This window comes from Pan paniscus, chromosome 13 (genome assembly GCF_029289425.2).
Source record: "Pan paniscus chromosome 13, NHGRI_mPanPan1-v2.0_pri, whole genome shotgun sequence".
Classification (NCBI taxonomy): Eukaryota; Metazoa; Chordata; class Mammalia; order Primates; family Hominidae; genus Pan; species Pan paniscus.
The window spans coordinates 21916306-21935752 of record NC_073262.2 but is presented as its reverse complement, the minus strand read 5'-3'; the positions used below and the strand labels follow the sequence as shown (position 1 = coordinate 21935752).

General features: G+C 34.4%; 1 protein-coding gene across 10 annotated transcripts in view; it reads right to left on the bottom strand.

Annotated features, from left to right (window-relative positions):
- Positions 1 to 19447, bottom strand: part of PTPN4 (protein tyrosine phosphatase non-receptor type 4) — a 247054-nt gene that overhangs the window by 46795 nt on the left and 180812 nt on the right. For all 10 annotated transcript variants that reach the window (XM_055108445.2, XM_055108444.2, XM_055108446.2 and 7 more), the window contains 4 exons: positions 16750 to 16922; positions 10345 to 10413; positions 4502 to 4627; positions 2093 to 2251 (listed from right to left, as the gene is read on the bottom strand). In XM_055108445.2, the coding sequence (XP_054964420.1) occupies positions 2093 to 2251; positions 4502 to 4627; positions 10345 to 10413; positions 16750 to 16922 (527 nt within the window). The remainder of the gene's footprint in view (positions 1 to 2092; positions 2252 to 4501; positions 4628 to 10344; positions 10414 to 16749; positions 16923 to 19447) is intronic.

Sequence of the window (19447 nt, the reverse complement as noted above, 5' to 3'; positions counted from 1 at the left end):
TTCTCCTGAATAGAACAGTGAGATAATTTATGTAAAAGTGACTGTAAGCAACTAAGTAAGTTATTATTATTAAGCTTATCTTTTCAGAACTCTCTCATTATTCTTAAGGTTAAAAACTGGTTGAATGTCAAACGCAGTAATATAGATTCAAAATGGAATACAAACACATAAACCTTATAAAATATATGTCCAAGGAGAAGGCTCCAAGCATTTTATATTCTTGTGCACAAGAGAGAAGAAGCAAAAGCTCTTCACAGTTCCAAGCTACCCTGAACTTGCTTCTCCACTCAAGTCAGGAAAGTAGAATAAAGGTGTTTTGAGATGGCAAATGTATTAGTCCATTCTCATGCTGCTATGAAGAAATACCTGAGACTGGGTAGTTTATAAACAAAAGAGGTTTAATTGACTCACAGTTACACATGGCTGGGGAGGCCTCAGGAAATTTACAATCATGGTGGAAGGCACCTCTTCACAGGGCGGCAGGAGAGAAAATGAGTGCATGCAGGGGAGAAAATGAGTGCATGCAGGGGAAATGCCAGACACTTATAAAACCATCAGATCTTGTGAGACTCATTCATTATCACAAGAACAGCATGGAAGAAATGACCCCCATGATTCAACTACCTTTACCTGGTCCTGCCCTTGACACCTGGAGATTACAATTCAAGGTGAGATCTGGGTGAGGACACAGAGCCAAACCATATCAGCAAGTGATTTGGGGGTTTGTGAATCTATAAAATTTACATGTGAGGCTGGGCGCGGAGGCTCACGCCTGTAATCCCAGCACTTTGGGAGGCCGAGGTGGGCGAATCACGAGGTCAGGAGATCGAGACCATCCTGGCTAACACGGTGAAACCCCATCTCTACTAAAGATACAAAAAATTAGCCGGGAGTGGTGGCTGGTGTCTGTAGTCTCAGCTACTCGGGAGGTTGAGGCAGGAGAATGGCGTGAACCCGGGAGGCAGAGCTTGCAGTGAGCCGAGATAGCGCCACTGCACTCCTGCCTGGGTGAAAGAGCGAGACTCCGTCTCAAAAAAAAAAAATTTACATGTGGAAATATTCAATTGCGTTTATATGTCTTTCTTTGGAAAAGGCCCTTTAAAAATAGATAAAGATAATTTTGTTAGGCCTCAAGAATTACACTGGTTTTGGTTTGTAATAATTAGGCTTTTTGATTCTGCATATGATTCATTTTTATGTCACAAAAGTATGTAATTTTAAAAATCAAATCAATATTTCAATCATGTCCTTAATTACTACACTTTTTAAAGTTTTCAAATTAGAACATATATAATTATTAAAAATCAACCGGAAAGTTTAGAATTATAACTTCTAAAGTAATAAAATATTAAGTCTCCCATCAATCCTATTTCTTGCCAACTAATTCCCCACAGGTATCATTGTACAGTGTGTATCTGTCCTATTTCTCCATTTTTAATAATATATACACACAATCAAAATGTTTTACCAAGATATACATCACGCAGGCTGAACTCCTACTTGTTTTGATAGCTCAGTCAGTCTTCCTTGGTTTACCCTACCCAGGGACAAACATGACCCTACACCTGTACTCTCTTCCACCTACCACTCTTGGGCCCACTCTTTACCCCTGATCGCATTCACTATATCTTACACCAATTTCTCCTTCTCAAGAAATAAATCTTCTTACCTATCTACATAGGTAAATTAAAAAATCTTCTTACCTATCTACATATCTTGTAAGTATTTTAATTTTCTCAACACTTTCTACTCATACTTATGGTTCTTTTCCTTTAAAAATATTAAGAAAACTCTGCTTTAACTACCCTCCTCCTTGACCAGAGTGCTACATTATCTGCAGAAATATTTGAGTTTATATACTAAAAACTGAAGAACTGTCTAAGTCAACAAAATAACAACATAGTGACTGGGTAGGGGAGGGAGAGGCAACAAGAACTCTCAGGAACAAATGAGCATAATTGCAAACATATAAATTTTGAAAAGTTGCATAATTAAAATCTTGTATCGAATATCCTAATTTCCCAGATTATTTTAAGTAAAGCAATTTGGGGCATTTGAAAATACAGAGGAAGCAAAATAAAAAAGCTCTTACGGTGATGATTCCAGAACAATGCTATTAGCTTGTGTTGATGACGGAGATCTCTGATTTACAAACACTTCACTTGGGGAAGTATGAACCATATGGTCTACCAAATGACCAACTGAAGATGGTCGTAACCGGGTTCCTTCCTGCGTGAATGTAGAATTTCGACTAAATAAAGAGGGAGAAAAACTGAATAAAAATATGCTTCAATTCAAAATTTCCAAGTTTCTTAATATATGGTTACATCAGAAAGGGGGTATGTGTTTTTAAGTCAAGCCATGTTGACTAAGCAATCTCTGAAAAAGACGGTGTGATATAAACAGAGGGAACAGAGAATGGGAAGTCAGTGATCTGAGTTACAATCAACAATCTGCCAAGGATTCTACCCATAAAGTTACCTACTATCTCTAAGTGCCTTAATGTTTCTAGGTGTTAGTCACTACGATTTTGTCTTACTCAGCATTTATAAAATAAAGGGATTAGAATAAATGATTTAGAAATATATTCTAGTCTGAATTATTTTTTAATTGTTATAAATGTTTTTATTTATGGGACTTTCTTTGAAGCCTTAGAATAGATACTGAATACTATATTGCCATCCTCTTGACAGTCACACAAAGTAGTGTTATTACAATTTTTAATTACAATGTTTCAGTATTTATGTATGTGTCAGACATTTCTCTAAGCATTTCATTTAATCCTCATAACAGTACTATAAGAAAGACATTATTATAAATATAATTTTGTAGATGAGAAAAATGAGACAGAGATTAACTTGCCCAGGTTCAAGCATACAGTGATTCCAGGGCCCATGCTCTTAACCACCACCTTGTACTATCTCTTCAGAATTTTAAAAAATCTTTTTAGATTATATCTGAAATTGTTTCATTAACCAGAAAACTTAAACAGAGCTACTGTTAATTAGTTACTTGAGTACTTTGGCTTAACTTGCTATTATTTTCTATAACTTGCTATTATTGTTTAGTGTTGCTGGTACAAATGGAGAAATGGCTGGTTGTGCAAAAGGGAAGAGAAAAACAAGGTCTGAATTTTCTTCAGACAAGCTAATGAGGCTTTGAATATATGCAATCATTTATAAGAAAAAATGATAAAAGCAACCTGAAATTGGCAAGACAGAAATTACTAAGTCCATTTTTTTCTAGGAGTAACTTTAACACGTTAAGTATTAAAGCTCTGTGAACCAAACTGTTTATGTATAAACTGTCCTGATATGGTAGAAGTTTATTCTTCAGCTGATAATAGCCTTCAATGCTCTAGCTGTTAGATTTTTTTTTTTTTTTTTTTGAGACAGGGTCTCACTCTGTGGTCCAGGCTGAAGTGCAGTGGTGTGATCTCAACTCTGCAACCTCTTCCTCCTGGGTTCAAGCAATCCCTGCCCCACCCCCCTGACAGGTGCACGCCACCATGCTCAGCTAATTTTTGTATGTTTTTGTAAAGATGGGGTTTCACTATGTTCACCAGGCTGGTCTTGAGCTCCTGACCTTAAGGAATCCACACACTTCGGCCTCCCAAAGTGCTGGGATTACAGGAATGAGCCACGGCACCCAGCCACGTTTAGAATTTTATACAAATTTATTAAACATTAATGTGCGTAAAACATTTATGAAAAAAGACATCTTCAAATATTATATTTCATACCAAAATTCAAGTATTTTATAAGTGAACCTTATGGGTTAACTAAGTATGTTAATATGGTGGCACACAATTGTTTACCATTATCTTAATTACATACAACATTTGTAGTATTATCAAATTAAGATAATCAACATCTTTGGCTGGTGCATTTGGCTAGTTTATGATCTTATAATCATTTATACCAAAACATACAACTTTTGTGAGCAATGTCAGACTGAAGTACATATACGGTAAGTGCTGAATCACACGGTGCTTTTTAGCTCAGGGAGAGCTAAGCTTATGGGGACTGGTGCTGGAAACCCCTTTTCCTAGGCCATAGAACGTGCTGAAGCCATGGTTGAGGTGGGGGTTTAAGAGAATCCCAATCACTTGCAAAGCATTTTCAAACAATATATGCTCCCCTAGAAATTCTGCTGGGAATCCACATGAAAAATGAGTATGTCAACAACAACCATACAAGATTTTAAGTCTAACAGATCCTCATTTATCAGGGACTCTTAACTGCGAAAGTTAACGGTTGAGGAGAGTGAGAGTGGAGGGTCCTTATTCAATGCGCTACTCTCATTCCGCAAGTCTATACCATGTTACTTCTGCAATGAGCAGCAGGCAAAGAGAAAATAATGCTCTGGAGCAACAAAAATCATGTTTCACCAAAAGAATTCAATTTTGGCGTATCTTTATCTTCAGGCATAAAAATATACAGCCAATAATTAGAAATTAGCAAAATTCACACCTGATGTTGGTCACAAAATTCACACTTACTGATTAGGAGTTCCCGGTGGAGATCGTGATGGAAGGCTTTGTGTTTCTAACCTGTCATCAGATATTGAATTTCTGCTTACTACTTCCCAATCCATTAATTTCCGTGCCAAGGGCTTACTTGGGGATCTGCAGACATAAATTAAATAATATGTTAAAAGTTTTATTTTTATACCCCAAACCATGAATCAAATCCTACAATTTGTTTTCATAGATTATGTTCTAGATGAGCAACATAAAGAGTTTACTTGTAAAAAATTAATGCATTTAGAGGCTATTTACCAAATAACTTCCTAAGAATGTACATTGGCTTTATATGAAGAATAAAGGAAAGATAGGCTAGGAAGAGTAAGATAGAGAATAAGAAGGATGAGAAAAACAGAAGAAACAAGAAAAGGAAGGACAAAGGTAAAAAGGGAAGGGTTTGCTACCAAATGTTTTCTCAGATGTTACTGACAAGACAGATACTACCTACTTCTATTCCAGAGTATCTGGAACACTAGCTTATCTTGGGATGTATTAAATAACTCCTCGCACATTATCTCCTGAATGCTTCTATAACTAAATCCCAATCCTCTGCCTCAATGAAGACAGAACAAAAATAATTATGCATATTACATTTTATCTACTTAAAAATTGTTTACATATAGTAGGTTAGTGGATTTTTCCCTTTTTTCCAAAAACATTTTGGAGGGTTAATAATTCTGTCTATTGGTGGGGAGTAAAAGGATATGTTTTGTTACCAATCTATATATTATCAGCTATCCTAATGATAAAGATGAAAACTAAGTGATGTTTTAAAAAAAGATCTTGGATGGGCGAGGTGGCTCAGTGCTGCAATCCCAGCACTTTGGGAGGCCCAGGTGGGAGGATCACTGGAACTTAGGAATTCAAGACCAGCTTGGGCAACATAAGGAGACTCTGTCTCTACAAAAAATAAGTTAGCTGGGTATGATGGCAAGTGCCTGTAGTCCAAGCTACTTGGGAGGCTGAAGTCAGAGGATCAACTTGAGTCCAGGAATTTGAGACTGTAGTGAGCTGTGATAGCACCACTGCATTCCAACCTGGGTGACAAGAGTAAAACCCTGTCTCAAAAAAAAAAAAAAAAAAAAGAAAGAAAGAAAGAAAGAAAGATCTTCATATTGATTCATTCAGATCAAAAGATACTGATCTATGCAGAGATCATAAACCCTTAGAATTTTAGGAATGTTAACAAATAAAGTATTTTTTATATGCAAATTCAGATAATAGACAAAATTAGCTGAAAATATATGTTATTTCTTTAAATGCCTGGCTTTATGAAGTGCAGAGTTAATGTGGAGGCGAATAATTTAAGCTACATATATAAAGTATATAATAAATCATCTTGTAAACAGTTTTATATTTCAGTAATTAACTGAAGCATATAAAAACTATATGTATTTTCCATTCCAGCACAATTTACAAAAAATGAAACGTCCTGTTGTCTTCCTACAAAAATCAGATCATAAAAATTTAGGTAGAAATACCTATTTGAGTAAAATTTTAAAATGAAGACTATTTTTGGTTATAGTTAATAAGAATCATAGGCCTTTGTTGTGTGACTTTGAATTTATTTTCAGATTTTCCTATATTGATAAAGAATTGCAGGTAGTATTGGACTTGCTTTTTTAGCTCATTGGGATATTTTCCTCTCATCATGTACTATGTATACACTTCTGTATGGCTAAAAAAAAAAAAAACAATTACCAAGGAAGGCACAAAGCAAATGCAATATTAACTCATCTGATTACATTAAAACTTAATAACATTAGAATTCTGATACATAATGATCTCATGAAGTTTGAAGTTTCACTGTCTGCTAGAACTTCCTTTCCAATATGTTAAACGTGTAAAAAGAAATGTTGGACTAACACGCACAATAACACTGACCAAAGAGAACTGAACACATTGTTATTATGTGTACAGTAGGAAGCATTAAAATAATGATAAGGACTCTGAATTCTAGATGTGGCTTCCTATTAGACAGACCTCTTATGTTTCTGTATCTAAATGTATAAATTTATTAGCATAATATGACCCATAGGTCTCTCCCTACCTCCTGAATTTTATGATTTATGAATATCCAAATTTTCAGGGCAATATTTTAGCCTATTAATTTTACTAAACCACGAAAAATTTAAGTTACTTATGAATCTACACCACACAAGTGTCCTGTCATTTCAGCAATTCATAGCTAAAACTTTTTTAGTTTGGCCTAATGACATTTCCTTAATCAAAACTCTTGTAGGCATTTTCTAAGACATGGAATATTATTAGTTTTAAAAAAGATACGCTGACTCAGATTTCATTTTTCATATGTGAATTCAAAGTAATTTAGGTGTGAACATTTCCCATTATCACAGGTTTAAATTATAGGATTTTTTGATTTGAAGACAACTCATGACACCATTTAGTTCAACTCCCTCATACTGCAGTGCAAATTTTCTTATCAGTCACAACAGAATGAAAATAAAGTATATTACCTCATGCATAAAACTTTGATTTTTAAAATAAAGATTAACATTTATGGCTCTATTAATGCTAATTCATAATGTAATAAACTATTATTTCCTCAAATATTAAACTACGAAATATAAGCTGTATGAAAGTTCACTAACTGTAATCAATAGATCAACTACTTTCATTTTCTAAAAGCTGGAAAAAGTCATTTGAAGAAAAAAAATTCCAGCACACTCACCTAGTCTGAAGCGTCAGAACACTTTATTGCTGTTAACGGACTAAACATGGCTGGACACTTTGAACTTAAAACCAAACTTCATGTATTTTATTTTATTAACAGTTTTAACCTCAGGGACCCACCCACTCAAGCTTGCTGTCTATGTTTCCTGTTGAGTGTGGAAATTTCAGAGAAAAAAATACCACACAGCATCAGTGTGTTTGCGATGTGGTAAGCTTCTTTTCTGTCTAGGGCACCTTATTTTTCTGTTGTATGAGAACATTGTTTTTCTCTTTTCTTAGATATATTATATGACAACTGCAAAATGTGAAAGCAATTTGAAGAGGTGATAATCAGTATATGTGCTGCTGAGGCGAACACAAAGAGGTGATAATCAGAAAAAAGAAAAAACATTTAATGATTGCTAAAAAATTATTATATGAAAAGTTTAAGGAGGAGCCTTTTCTATCTACTCATATTGCCAACTAAAACCCAAAGAAAAAAAAAGAACTCTAGGATTATCTGGTACTTCAATAAAATAACTTAATAATTACTAAAACCATTAGAGAATTTTGGAAGACATATATCTGTTCATTACAATTAGATCCTAACATATTAGAAAAACAATCCCAGAAAAGCTTATCTTTCAGAGAAAGAGAGATCATTAAACAGCCCAGTACTATTACAACCTCATTGTAGCTGATACCTTATTATTTCAGAGGAACCACACAATTCCAGAAAAACAAAAGGAAGAGAGTTATCTGAGGCTTATAATATTGAAATTTTACCTCTACTATTCACGGAATAATGGCTATTTGTTTTATAAAATAACCTATTAAACAACTATACATTTTAATAATGAATATACAAAATGAACAACTAAGATGCAGGTATAACTCTGCTTATTTCTAAAATCTGATATGATCAAAACATTAAAACATTAACACTTATAAAGAAACCATTTATATGTGATATTAACTTAATATATAAATACACCTATGATCTGGTACTCATATTAGGATATGCTACATACAACTAGTGATCAAATCGCATGTTCTATACTTTTTATAAAAGTCAAGCAAGAAAGAAGACACTTGTTAAGAAAGGAATAAAAAAGTTTTAAGTATATTGTTATGGTGTTACAACACTAAGAATCAGAAAAATATTTTAAGAAATGTTATTAGTTTTTAAAAAAATACATGGACTCATTTCATTTTCCATAAGTGAATTCAAAGTAATTTAGGTGTGAAGATTTTCCATTATCACAGGTTTAAATTATAGGATTTTTTGATTAGAAGACAACTCATGACACCATTTGGTCCAACCCCCTCATATTGCAGTGCAAATTTTCCTACCAGTCACAACAGAATGAAAATAAAGTATATTATCTCATGCATTTGATTTTTAAAATAAAGATTAACTTACCATTTATGGCTCTTCTATTAATGTTAATTCATAATGTAATAAACTATTATTTCCTCATATAGTAGACTACTAAATGTAAGCTGTATGTCACATATTACTGTGACATCTTTACAAAGTCTTAGCAACAACTCCTACTCTGGAGGCAGGGACGTGGCTCAGTAAAGGGAGGAATCCTAAAAGTTAAGTTTACAGTTTACAATCAAAGAATTTAACTGTTAAAAGATTGCCATTATAAATGACTAGATTTTTGAACAGCAAAGAAAATGTGCACGATATGCTAGATGATAAAAACAAACAACAAATAGTTTAAAACAATTTGGAAACAAATATACACACATATATAAAAATGTCTCTATGAGTAGATGCATAGAAAAATCCTGAATAATGAGTATCAAAATTTTTTTAAAAAGTTGTCTTGGGATGATAAATTTTCTTTATGCTCTTTGATACTGTTGGAGTTTTTAAACATAATGAGCTATCACTTATATTACTAGGGGAAAAAAGCAATTTCCACTTTTGGAAGGAGGAAGAAAAAAACCAAGAACACAAAACTCCCTTTACTCCAGAAACACAAAGAAGGAAGGTCTCTTAGATAAAGACTTAAGAACAAAATTTAAACAAAGTGAAATCAAAAGCAAACTTTCTAGTTCTCTTTATTAAAACTCAAGCCTCTAATAGCAGTAGATGCCAAGCACATAACTAATTAAAAGACTTAGCCTCTCAAAGTAATTTTCACTGAAAACAAACTCTTGTCTCTAACACACCTGTATCCAGTTGGTCATCAGCTTCTGCTAGTTCTGCCTACAAAACGTTCCTTAAATTTGTTCCCTATTTTCCATTCCATTACCAATGTTTTTGTTCAGGCCTTTATTATTTTCACTTGGATTACTGCAATTACCTTATAGTTTCTGGGTACTGAGGCTTTCCTCGCTAATCCATTCTCTATCATTGCTCATAATACTATTTTCTAAAACATAGATCTTATCATGTCATTTCACTTGTTAAAAAGCAAATTGGCTAGGTCGGGAGTGGTGGCTCATGCCTGTAACGCTAGCACTTTGGGAGGCCAAGGTGGGGGGGATCACCTGAGGTCAGGAGTTCGAGACTAGCCTGGCTGACATGGTAAACCCCGTCTCTACTAAAAATACAAGAGGCTGAGGCAGGAGAATTACTTGAACCCAGAAGGCAGAGGTTGCAGTGAGCTGAAATTGCATCACTGCACTCCAGCCTGGATGACAGGGTAAGACTCCATCTCAAAAAAAAAAAAAAAAAAAAAGCAAATTGGCTATGACAGACCCTAAAGAAATAAAGACAATAAATGGTAAACAAAAACAAAAAATAAAACAACTTATCTCTTAACAATATAATTTAAATAAATATGGAAATGGCTTGATAACATGAAATAAGTCACTATATTTCTCAAAAATGTTTAAAAAAGTGGAGCAACCTCGAACAAAATATTATATTAATAACATAATATTTGATCAGCCTATTCAGAACTGCAATGCCTGGCACACTATTAATATAAAAAATGAATCAATAAACTAGACAAGCTAGTTTATCATTCCCTCAACATTATTTACTGTTAAAGAATTGTGATAATTCTGTAATAAAAAATTTGAAATATTTAGAAAAACTTTAGAAAAAATATTTAGAAAAACTTTTTAGTAAACTCAATCCATCTTTTTAAAAAAATTCAGACAATGAAACAGATTTGGCTTACCTTGCAAATACCCTGTCTTTATTTGCCTTTTCTTTGCCATACTGAACTGATTGGACTTCAGTTCTCCCACTGAAATATATAAATATGCACAACAATAAAGTCTTAAGAGAACTATAAGATAAAATGACAACACATAACATGATTATAGTGTAATTTCCTAAGAGACAAGACATTTCTAGCAGAGAAAAGGAAGCAGAGAATAAAAAGACTGGACAACATTCCAATTCTACCTGGATGAATGAAGCTTAGTTACATGTCTCCCATTAATGAAGAAAGATGTGTTCAACTCCCTCCATGTCCAGACACAGAACAGCTCCAGATTTTTGTTTAGAGGAAGGAACTAAGGCAGAAAAATGGTGGGGGTTTGGCACTAGGAGATTTGTTTTCAAGCTGATTTGTCTAGAGGGAAATTGTTGATAGAGAGAAACTGATCTTCTGAGGTACACCAATGTGTTCAGATGAAGTTTGTTAATAAAAGTTCTCAGAGCATTTATTTGAGACATTCTCATTACTTAACTGTGAATTAACATAAATTTGCGGTATATCAAATGTAACCATATACAAATATAGCTATCTAATGCATATAAAAACAGCCAAATGCCAGTTTCCATAGTTAAGCAAGCAATTTTAAGACCATTTTCCATGGATAAATATCAGTAAATATGAACTGAATGGCACTTTTATGAGATTTTAATGGAAAAATGAGAAATACTACCATGACTTTTAAACTTCAAGTTGAATTTTCCTAAGAAAATATTTCCTCTAAGAGGGAGGTAATAAATTAAAGTTCATCACTGTTTTGTATTTCCACATTAGAATAATGATGTTAATCCTCTGGATACTTTGGAACAGAGATAAGGATATGTACATGAAGAGACTGGTGGAGAAAGTAATAGATCTGATAGTCCCAGTACCATCTGTCAGTCAAAAGAGTATTTCAACATTTTAAGTATGACAACAGTTCCAGCATTCTCCACCACTGCGTATTATGAAGGGAAAAAAAGTTTATTTAGTGCATACTCATTAGGGACAGGACTGTGTCCAGTTAACATTTTTACTTCATTTCCTACTTCATTCCTACTTCATTTACAAGATGTCTAACCACTTGGATGATTAAAAAGTGCTTTGGATATGTTTTAAAGTTCTCCCATTCGTACTTCATTTACAAGATGTCTAACCACTTTGATGATTAAAAAGTGCTTTGGATATGTTTTAAAGTTCTTAAGTACTACAAACACAAAGCTTAACTTTTTAAAACTATAAATATATACAATTATGTATATACAATTTAATGTGCGAGCTGTCATAGGCCCAGTCCTGTCCTGTGCCCTATGTTTTGCAGGGGCTACGATAAACAAATTCCATTTTCTAGATTATTTTGCCTTAGGTTCTGCTTTTAGAAGGTACTGGTGGAAGATCAGAAAGTGGAGAAAGGCAGAGCAGGAAACTGGTAGCTGCTGGCAGCTGCTTTAATAGTCATGGGGATAGGGTATAGTGAGAAAGAGCATCCTGTAGATGGTCCCATCCTTGATTAAAGCAGTACTTCTCTGCAAGATACAGACCGATTTTTCTTCACGGGAAAATTAATGTATCAGTCAGAGTTCAGTCAGGGAAACAGAGCTCTAACAGTGTAGTAGCAGGTGTAGTTTGTGGACTCCAGCCCAGGGAGTCCTGAATGCATCTGAATTTTAGGCATTACCCCTTCTTCTTGTTTGTTTCTCCATAACCACGTTTCCACCCTTTTGTTTTCCCAGCATTTCCAACAACCATGTAACTAATTTCCTCAATTAAATTGCTTTTGTTTGAAATACCAAAAGGGCTTTCTGCTTCCCTGACTGAACTCTGACTGATACATTAATTTTCCAGTGAAGAAGATTCAAATGGGACACTATTACTCAAAAGGCTGGAGTAACAAGTTAAATTTCATAATAAAGAAACAATTTTTTTAAAATTAATGAGAGAAAGGCTTATATTTCATATTGTCCATAATACAGACATTAGGGATTTAGTATTATCATTACAACAAAATGAAAAACTGTTCCAGTTTCAGAACACTAAACTTTCACAGTAAGATACTTATCTTTTGAGCAATGAGAAAGTTCTCTCTCTCTCTCTCTCTATATATAGGCTTATTATAAGTTATTCAAGCAACATAGAAAAATATAAAACGAACAAAAAAATTGTTTTTACCCACAGTCCTATCCATAAAGAAATCATCACCATTATGAGCAGGTAAAAATCATTCTGAAATTCATGTATATAAACATTAAAAAGGCTTGACATACAGGCACAATAATTTTATTACAATGAAATTATGGTATATATGCCACTTTTAATGAAAAAAAATTAAACTGGTTTCTAGTGAAATAAAAGATAAAAAAGACTGCCATTCATATAAAAAAAAGAGGAAAAAAGATGAAGAAAACCTTAAGAACTGCTGTGTTAATGTCTAAAATTGTTTCAAACTTTAAGGATTCAAATACTTCCTCCCACTAGTCCCTTGCTTTTTTTTTTTTTTTTTTGAGACGGAGTCTCACTCTGTCGCCCAGGCTGGAGTGCAGTGGCTCCATCTCGGCTCACTGCAAGCTCCGCCTCCTGGGTTCACGCCATTCTTCTGCCTCAGCCTCCCGAGTAGCTGGGACTACAGGTGCCCGCCACTACGCCCGGCTAATTTTTTGTATTTTTAGTAGAGACGGGGTTTCACCGCATTAGCCAAGATGGTCTCGATCTCCTGACCTCGTGATCCGCCTGCCTCGGCCTCCCAAAGTGCTGGGATTACAGGCGTGAGCCACCGTGCCCGGCCTCATTTTTCTAAAGTTATATTATTTATTCTACTTTGGCAAAGTTTATACCATTTAAATTTTATTCTGCAGTTATAATTCTCACGGTTGTCAAGAATTGTTTCTATATAGAGAGGATTTAATCTTCACTCTCAGGGCTTTTTATATAAAAATAACTTTTTATACCTGATAAAAAGTTATTTTTTTATACCTGATAAAAAGTTATTTTTTTTATCAGGATTATTCTGATCTATCTCCTGGTTTGCTGAATTTTACTACTTAATAAATGTTTTCAGGAAGGTCTTGGAGATGTTATATTCTCTGAGTTTTTGCATATTGGATAATGTCTATATGTTGACTTTGGACTTGAATGGCAATGTGATCATGTTTAATATTTTTTGGTCATGTTTTTGTCTTTAGGACTTGGTTGACAAAGGATGGCCCACAAGTAACATAAGCCTGAAGATACAAGTTTTATTTGGAATACATACTGTTTGTTGTTGTTTAGAGACAGGGTCTTGCTCTGTCACCCAGGCTGAAGTGCAGTGGCCTGATCATAGTCCTGTAACTTTTAACTCCTGGCCTCAAGTGATCCTCCTCCCTGAGCCTCCTGAGTAGTTAGGACCACAGGTGTGTGCCAAAAGCCCAGCTAGTTTTTAAACTTTTGGTAGAGACAGGGGTCTGCCTATGTTGCCCAGGCTGGACTTGAACTCCTGGCCTCAAACAATCCTCCCACCTTGGTCTCCCAAAACACTGAGATTACAGGCCCCCATGCCTGGCCTACATTATTTTAAAATATTTAATTCAAACTGATAAACCACTAGCAGACTAATCAAGGAAAAAAGAAGACACAAGTTACCAAGAATGAGAGAAGCAACATTATTACATATTCTAGAGAGATTAAAAAGAAATGGGGAATATTATAAACTCTGTGCCAATAAATTCAACAACCTAGATGAAATGGATAAATTTGCTGACAGACACAAACTACCATATCTTGCTCAGGAAGAAAGACAAAACCTTAATTGCCTTATCTATTAAAGAATTTGAATGTTCAAAATCTTCCTATAAATAAGACTTCTGCCCCAGATGAAATAATTTGCAAATTCTATGAAACATTTAAAAATGAGATAATATTATTACTATGCAGCCTCTTCCAGAAAATGGAACTTTCTCAACACATTCATGATTCCAATTTGACCCTGACACAATAAAATCTGAAAATGATATCGTAAGAAAGAAAACTACAGATATATCCCTCATAAACACATATGCAAAAATCCTAAACAAAATTTAGCAAAGTGAATCAAACAATATATATAAAGGATATCATGGCTAAGTGGGGTTTATCCTAGGAATGTAGGGCTGGCTTAACACTTGAAATGCAGTCAAAGTAATTCATCATACTAACATCAGATTTTAAAGTTTGAATATGATCATTTCTTATGTGTCAATTATACTTCAATAAAGCTGTTAAAATAATTGTTCAACTTTCTAAAATGTACATATCCCATTTAATAGTCCTTAATCCCAGTTTTGTTGAAAAACATGTAAAATTTGTCGATACTAGGCCAATCTTCCCCAAGGGCAGTAACAGCCTTCTGAATGGCAGGTGTTGCTCCCTTCCCGGCCGATCTTTTTTTTTTTTTTTAAATCAGATTGTCCTTGAACTTGCTTTTATTAATATTTATGGTACAAATTTCCTTCTGTTTCAGTGATGATTTCCTCCCAAACAGGTTTCTTCAACTGTCTTTTGTATTTGAAGTCACTGTATGTAAATTTTATGTTTGCTTTGGTATGGTTTGGGTAACTTCCTTGACTTTTTTTTCTCATCTTGTCTGAGACTTGCTTGAATTATAGTTGAAGACTGGTTATTGGTCCTACTCATTTCTTTGTACCTAAATTAAATGGTGTGTGTTTATGTCACATTTGCAAGGACAAAGAGGAGAAAAAAGAATTTGAACAGAGGGTAAGAGTAGTCCTTGTATAACTACCCTGGTAACCAATCAGAAATTAAATTCATTGAAAGAATATCTTTAGGGTTTGTACTGTTCTCATTTCACATAAAGCCGTGGAGATTTCTTCTGTCCTTGCTGAGATTTATTAACAGTAGGTAAGGCTCTTTGCTTTTTCCTTGACTTTCATTATAGATCTGATACTCTCTCCTTCCATCTATTTGCTTTTAAATTTGCAAGTACTGTCATCTTACTTTACTTAAAATTGCTTTTAGGAAGGCAAAAAAAAAAGGAGTTAAACGTGACAGCAAACTGCTTAGGAAATTACTGTGCCTTTTGTTTGGTTAAAAATATTCTAATTCTGTTTAATTGTTACTACTGAACTTTTGAGTCACTTTTACTAATTTTTCTGGGGTGGGAGTCATGTATTTCAAGTGACATATCCTGTACTAAGCTTCATACTGTTATTTTTACTGAGATTACAAATTAGGCAATTATACATGTTTAGGTTTACAATTTAAATCTTTTCTGGGAACATCTAAACATTTTTCTCATGAACATATAACATGAATTAATCTTAACACATAATGGTCAAGGGTTTTTCATTTTATTTTATTTTTATTTTTGAGATGGAGTCTTGCTCTGTCACCCAGGCTGGAGTGCAATGGCGAGATGTCGGCTCATGAAACCCCTGCCTCCTGGGTTCAAGCAATTCTCGTGCCTCAGCCTCCCAAGTAGCTGGGATTACAAGCGCCCGCCACCACGGCCAGCTAATTTTTTGGTTTTTGTTTTTGGTAGAGACGGGGCTTCACCATGTTGGCCAGGCTGGTCTTGAACTCCTGACCTCTGGTGATCCGCCTGCCTCGGCCTCCCAAAGTGCTGGGATTACAGGTGTGAGCCATTGCGACTGGCCAAGGGTTTTATTTATCAAAGATGAAAAATCTTATTTTGTGAAGCATAAACAAACAAGAATGAATAACATTTGTTTCACTAAAAGATAATGAATAACTTTCTACATGATTCTTACCAGGTTCCACTTAAAAACTAGCTTGCATGGGCCTTTTAAGAATTCCATAGGTAAAACTAATCAGAGCTTCTTCAGATTTAGTTATTCCCCAAAGATCTGTTGCCTTCAGGAAAAAATAAAAGCTATCAAGAATAAAACAATTTTAGGAAATGGAACCTGGGGTTACTGTTCAATGACTAAATCTGATTTTGCCTCATGACTGTTCTAAACACTTTACAATAAAGGGTTTGACAACCCAAAAATATGCTAAATTCTATATTAAAAACAATAATTATATAGTTTTAGGCATAAGATACCTTGGGTGTCTTAGAACAAAGAAAAGTTTTCAAGCAAATATCTAATAAAGACACAATAGAAATTATGTCATCTGTCTTTATTGTAAATAAGTAAGTGTAGTTAATTTACTCCAGAAAATAATGACCAGCAAATACAGAACACAGAACTGGTTTCTCAAGCCTGTAGCATATCACAAGAACCTATAGAACTTTTTAATGATACTGATATAGAGGCTGCAATCCATAGGGATTTTTGACTCAGTTAAGTATGTGTAACGAAGGTTGTATGGTTCCATAAACTACATCTTTATTTTAAAGAAAGGAAACAAAATCCAACAATAAAGCCTTAACACAGAAGCAATACTTACCAGTACCGGAATTTTGAACCTAATGTAAAATAATGTGCAAAAAAATTCTTTTGAGGTGGAAGTGGTCTGTCCAAACGGAAGAATGTGTGATGTTCTACACATGCTTTCCACAAATTTTTACATGCTCTGTAATTCACCATATTAAATCCCAATAATGTTTCTCTAGATTCATGCTGTAATAAATGACAAAATGCAGAGAATACCAGGAAAATGTCAGGATCTAATGCTCCATTTAATTTACTTTTGACAGATAAATTATTCTAGCCTTGTAAACATGAACTTGTTAATGATATAGATAGAACCTATAGGATCTTTTATCTAGGATCTTTTTTGCTTATCCAATAAAAAGGCAATGAAGTATACGCAAAAGCCTGCAAAATCTGGACCTAACTCAGTCTTTTTTTTTTTTTTTTTTTTTGAGACACAGTCTCACTCTGCCATCCATGCTGGAGTGCAGTGGCACGATCTTGGCTCACTGCAACCTCCACCTCATGGGTTCAAGTGATTCTTGTGCCTCAGCCTCCCGAGCAGCAGGAATTAAAGGCATGCACCACCACACCCAGCTAACTTTTTCTATGTTTAGTAGAGACGGGGTTTCACCATGGTTGCCAGGCTGGTCTTGAACTCCTGACCTCAAGTGATCTACCTGCCTTGGCCTCACAAAGTGCTGGGATTATATCATGAGCCCCTGTGCTGGCCTTGTTCATTCCAATTCTTAGGAACTTTAACCTTAGATCATAGTTAGAAATGAGTTCAAACTTTTAATATGTATCTGTTTTCAACATTAGCTATGACTCTGTTTCAAAATATAATTCTAGGCCATAAATTAAATGTTAAAATGTATCATCACAACTTTTAACAATATTCCTAATTTAAAATATCTGTCTAGATTGTAAATAAATAAGAACATTCAGCAGCTCTGAACACTATTATATAATTCAAATTTTAAAATTAGCACTAAAATAATTTTCCATTTTCTTGAAAACTGGTACAAATTTCTAAATAAATAATTTCCTTAAAGTAAACCACATATAGCAACATTCACATCCCATAATTGCACAGCTCTGATTTTCACACAATAAATACAACCATGTAACCTTTACCCAGCTCCAGAAATGGATCATTACTACCACCACAGAAGTACCCTTTGTCTCCCCTTTCTACCAGATTACCTTCCCAAAGTTAATCACTCTTCTGCCTTTATCACCAGAGAATAGTCATGCTTGTTTTTGAACTTTATTGTACATACATGGAATCACACATATGTGTCTTTATGTCTGGCTTTTGTTCAGCATTATGTTTCTGATATAAATTCAAAGTTTATGAAGCAGTAATTCACTAATTTCCATAGTACTCTATTATAATGAATTTAACAGTTAACTTATCCACTTTACTGTTCACAGACATTTTATATTTCTAGTTTGGGGATATAAGAAGAATGCAGCCATGCATATTCCTGTATGTTCTCTGGTGTACACATATGCACATTTTTGTTGTTGGGTCATATGATGTACACATATGCTCAGCTTTGGTAGATAACGCCCAACAGTTTTCCAAAATGGGTAGATCAATACACAATCCCTCCCACCAGTAGCATATGTGCCATATATTCACCAACCACTGGTTTATCAATCTCTTTCCCCTTACTATTCTGTTGTGTATGTAGAGGTAGCACATTTTGGTTATAATCTGAACCTCCTTTATAATTATTGAGGTTCAATGTTAATGGCCACGTGGATATCCTCATTTGTGAAGTGTCTGTTCAATTCACTGGCATATATTTCTATCGGGATGCATATACAACCAAGGATTCTGTGTGTATTATATAATGGTCTATACTATTTCACTCTCTTAGTGATATCTTTTGATGAACAGAGTTATTAATTTTAACATAGTCCAAATCATCAATCTTTTAAGGGTATGAAGGTTTCCTTCTATGTCCGGTTAAAGAAATTCTTGCCCATCAAAAGGTCATTAAGATATTTCCTGTGACTAATACACAAATAAATGCCCATGTATAAAGTATTAAACTATCATATTAGAAGGGAATATGCTTAAAACATCACTTCTTGATTGCCAGAAAATTGTCTTAATTATGGTTAATAGTTGTTTTCTTTGCACTAACATATATAGTTCATATGTTTTACCATATGCCACAAACATTACACAAAATAACAGAAAATGTCTCAGCTACTATGATGCACTGAAGCTTCTCACTGTCAGCATCTAAGATGCATACATATTCACCCATTTTGACACTTGGTATACTTTTCAAAAAGTCTATAAGTAATTTCCATATTCTATCAATTATATTTGAAATGTAACAAAAATTTTTCTTGCCCAATTTCTAAACAACACACAAAAAAACTTGTACTGAGAGATAAGTATATCGTATGAAGTTTGGGTATTTAAAAACAAAGACATGTTTTAGAGAGAAAACATTAACAAGGCCACCTTTTGCAGAGTATGCCTGTACACTGTCTTTTTTTTCTTTTTTCTTTTGAGACAGAGTCCCGCTCTGTTGTCCAGGCTGGAGTACAGTGGTGCGATATTGGCTCACTGCAACCTCCACCTCCTGGTTCAAGAGATTCTTGTGCCTTAGCCTCCCAAGCAACGGGAAATACAGGTGTGTGCCACCACAACCATTTTTTTGTATTTTAGTAGAGATGGGGTTTCGCCATGTGGGCCAGGCTGGTCT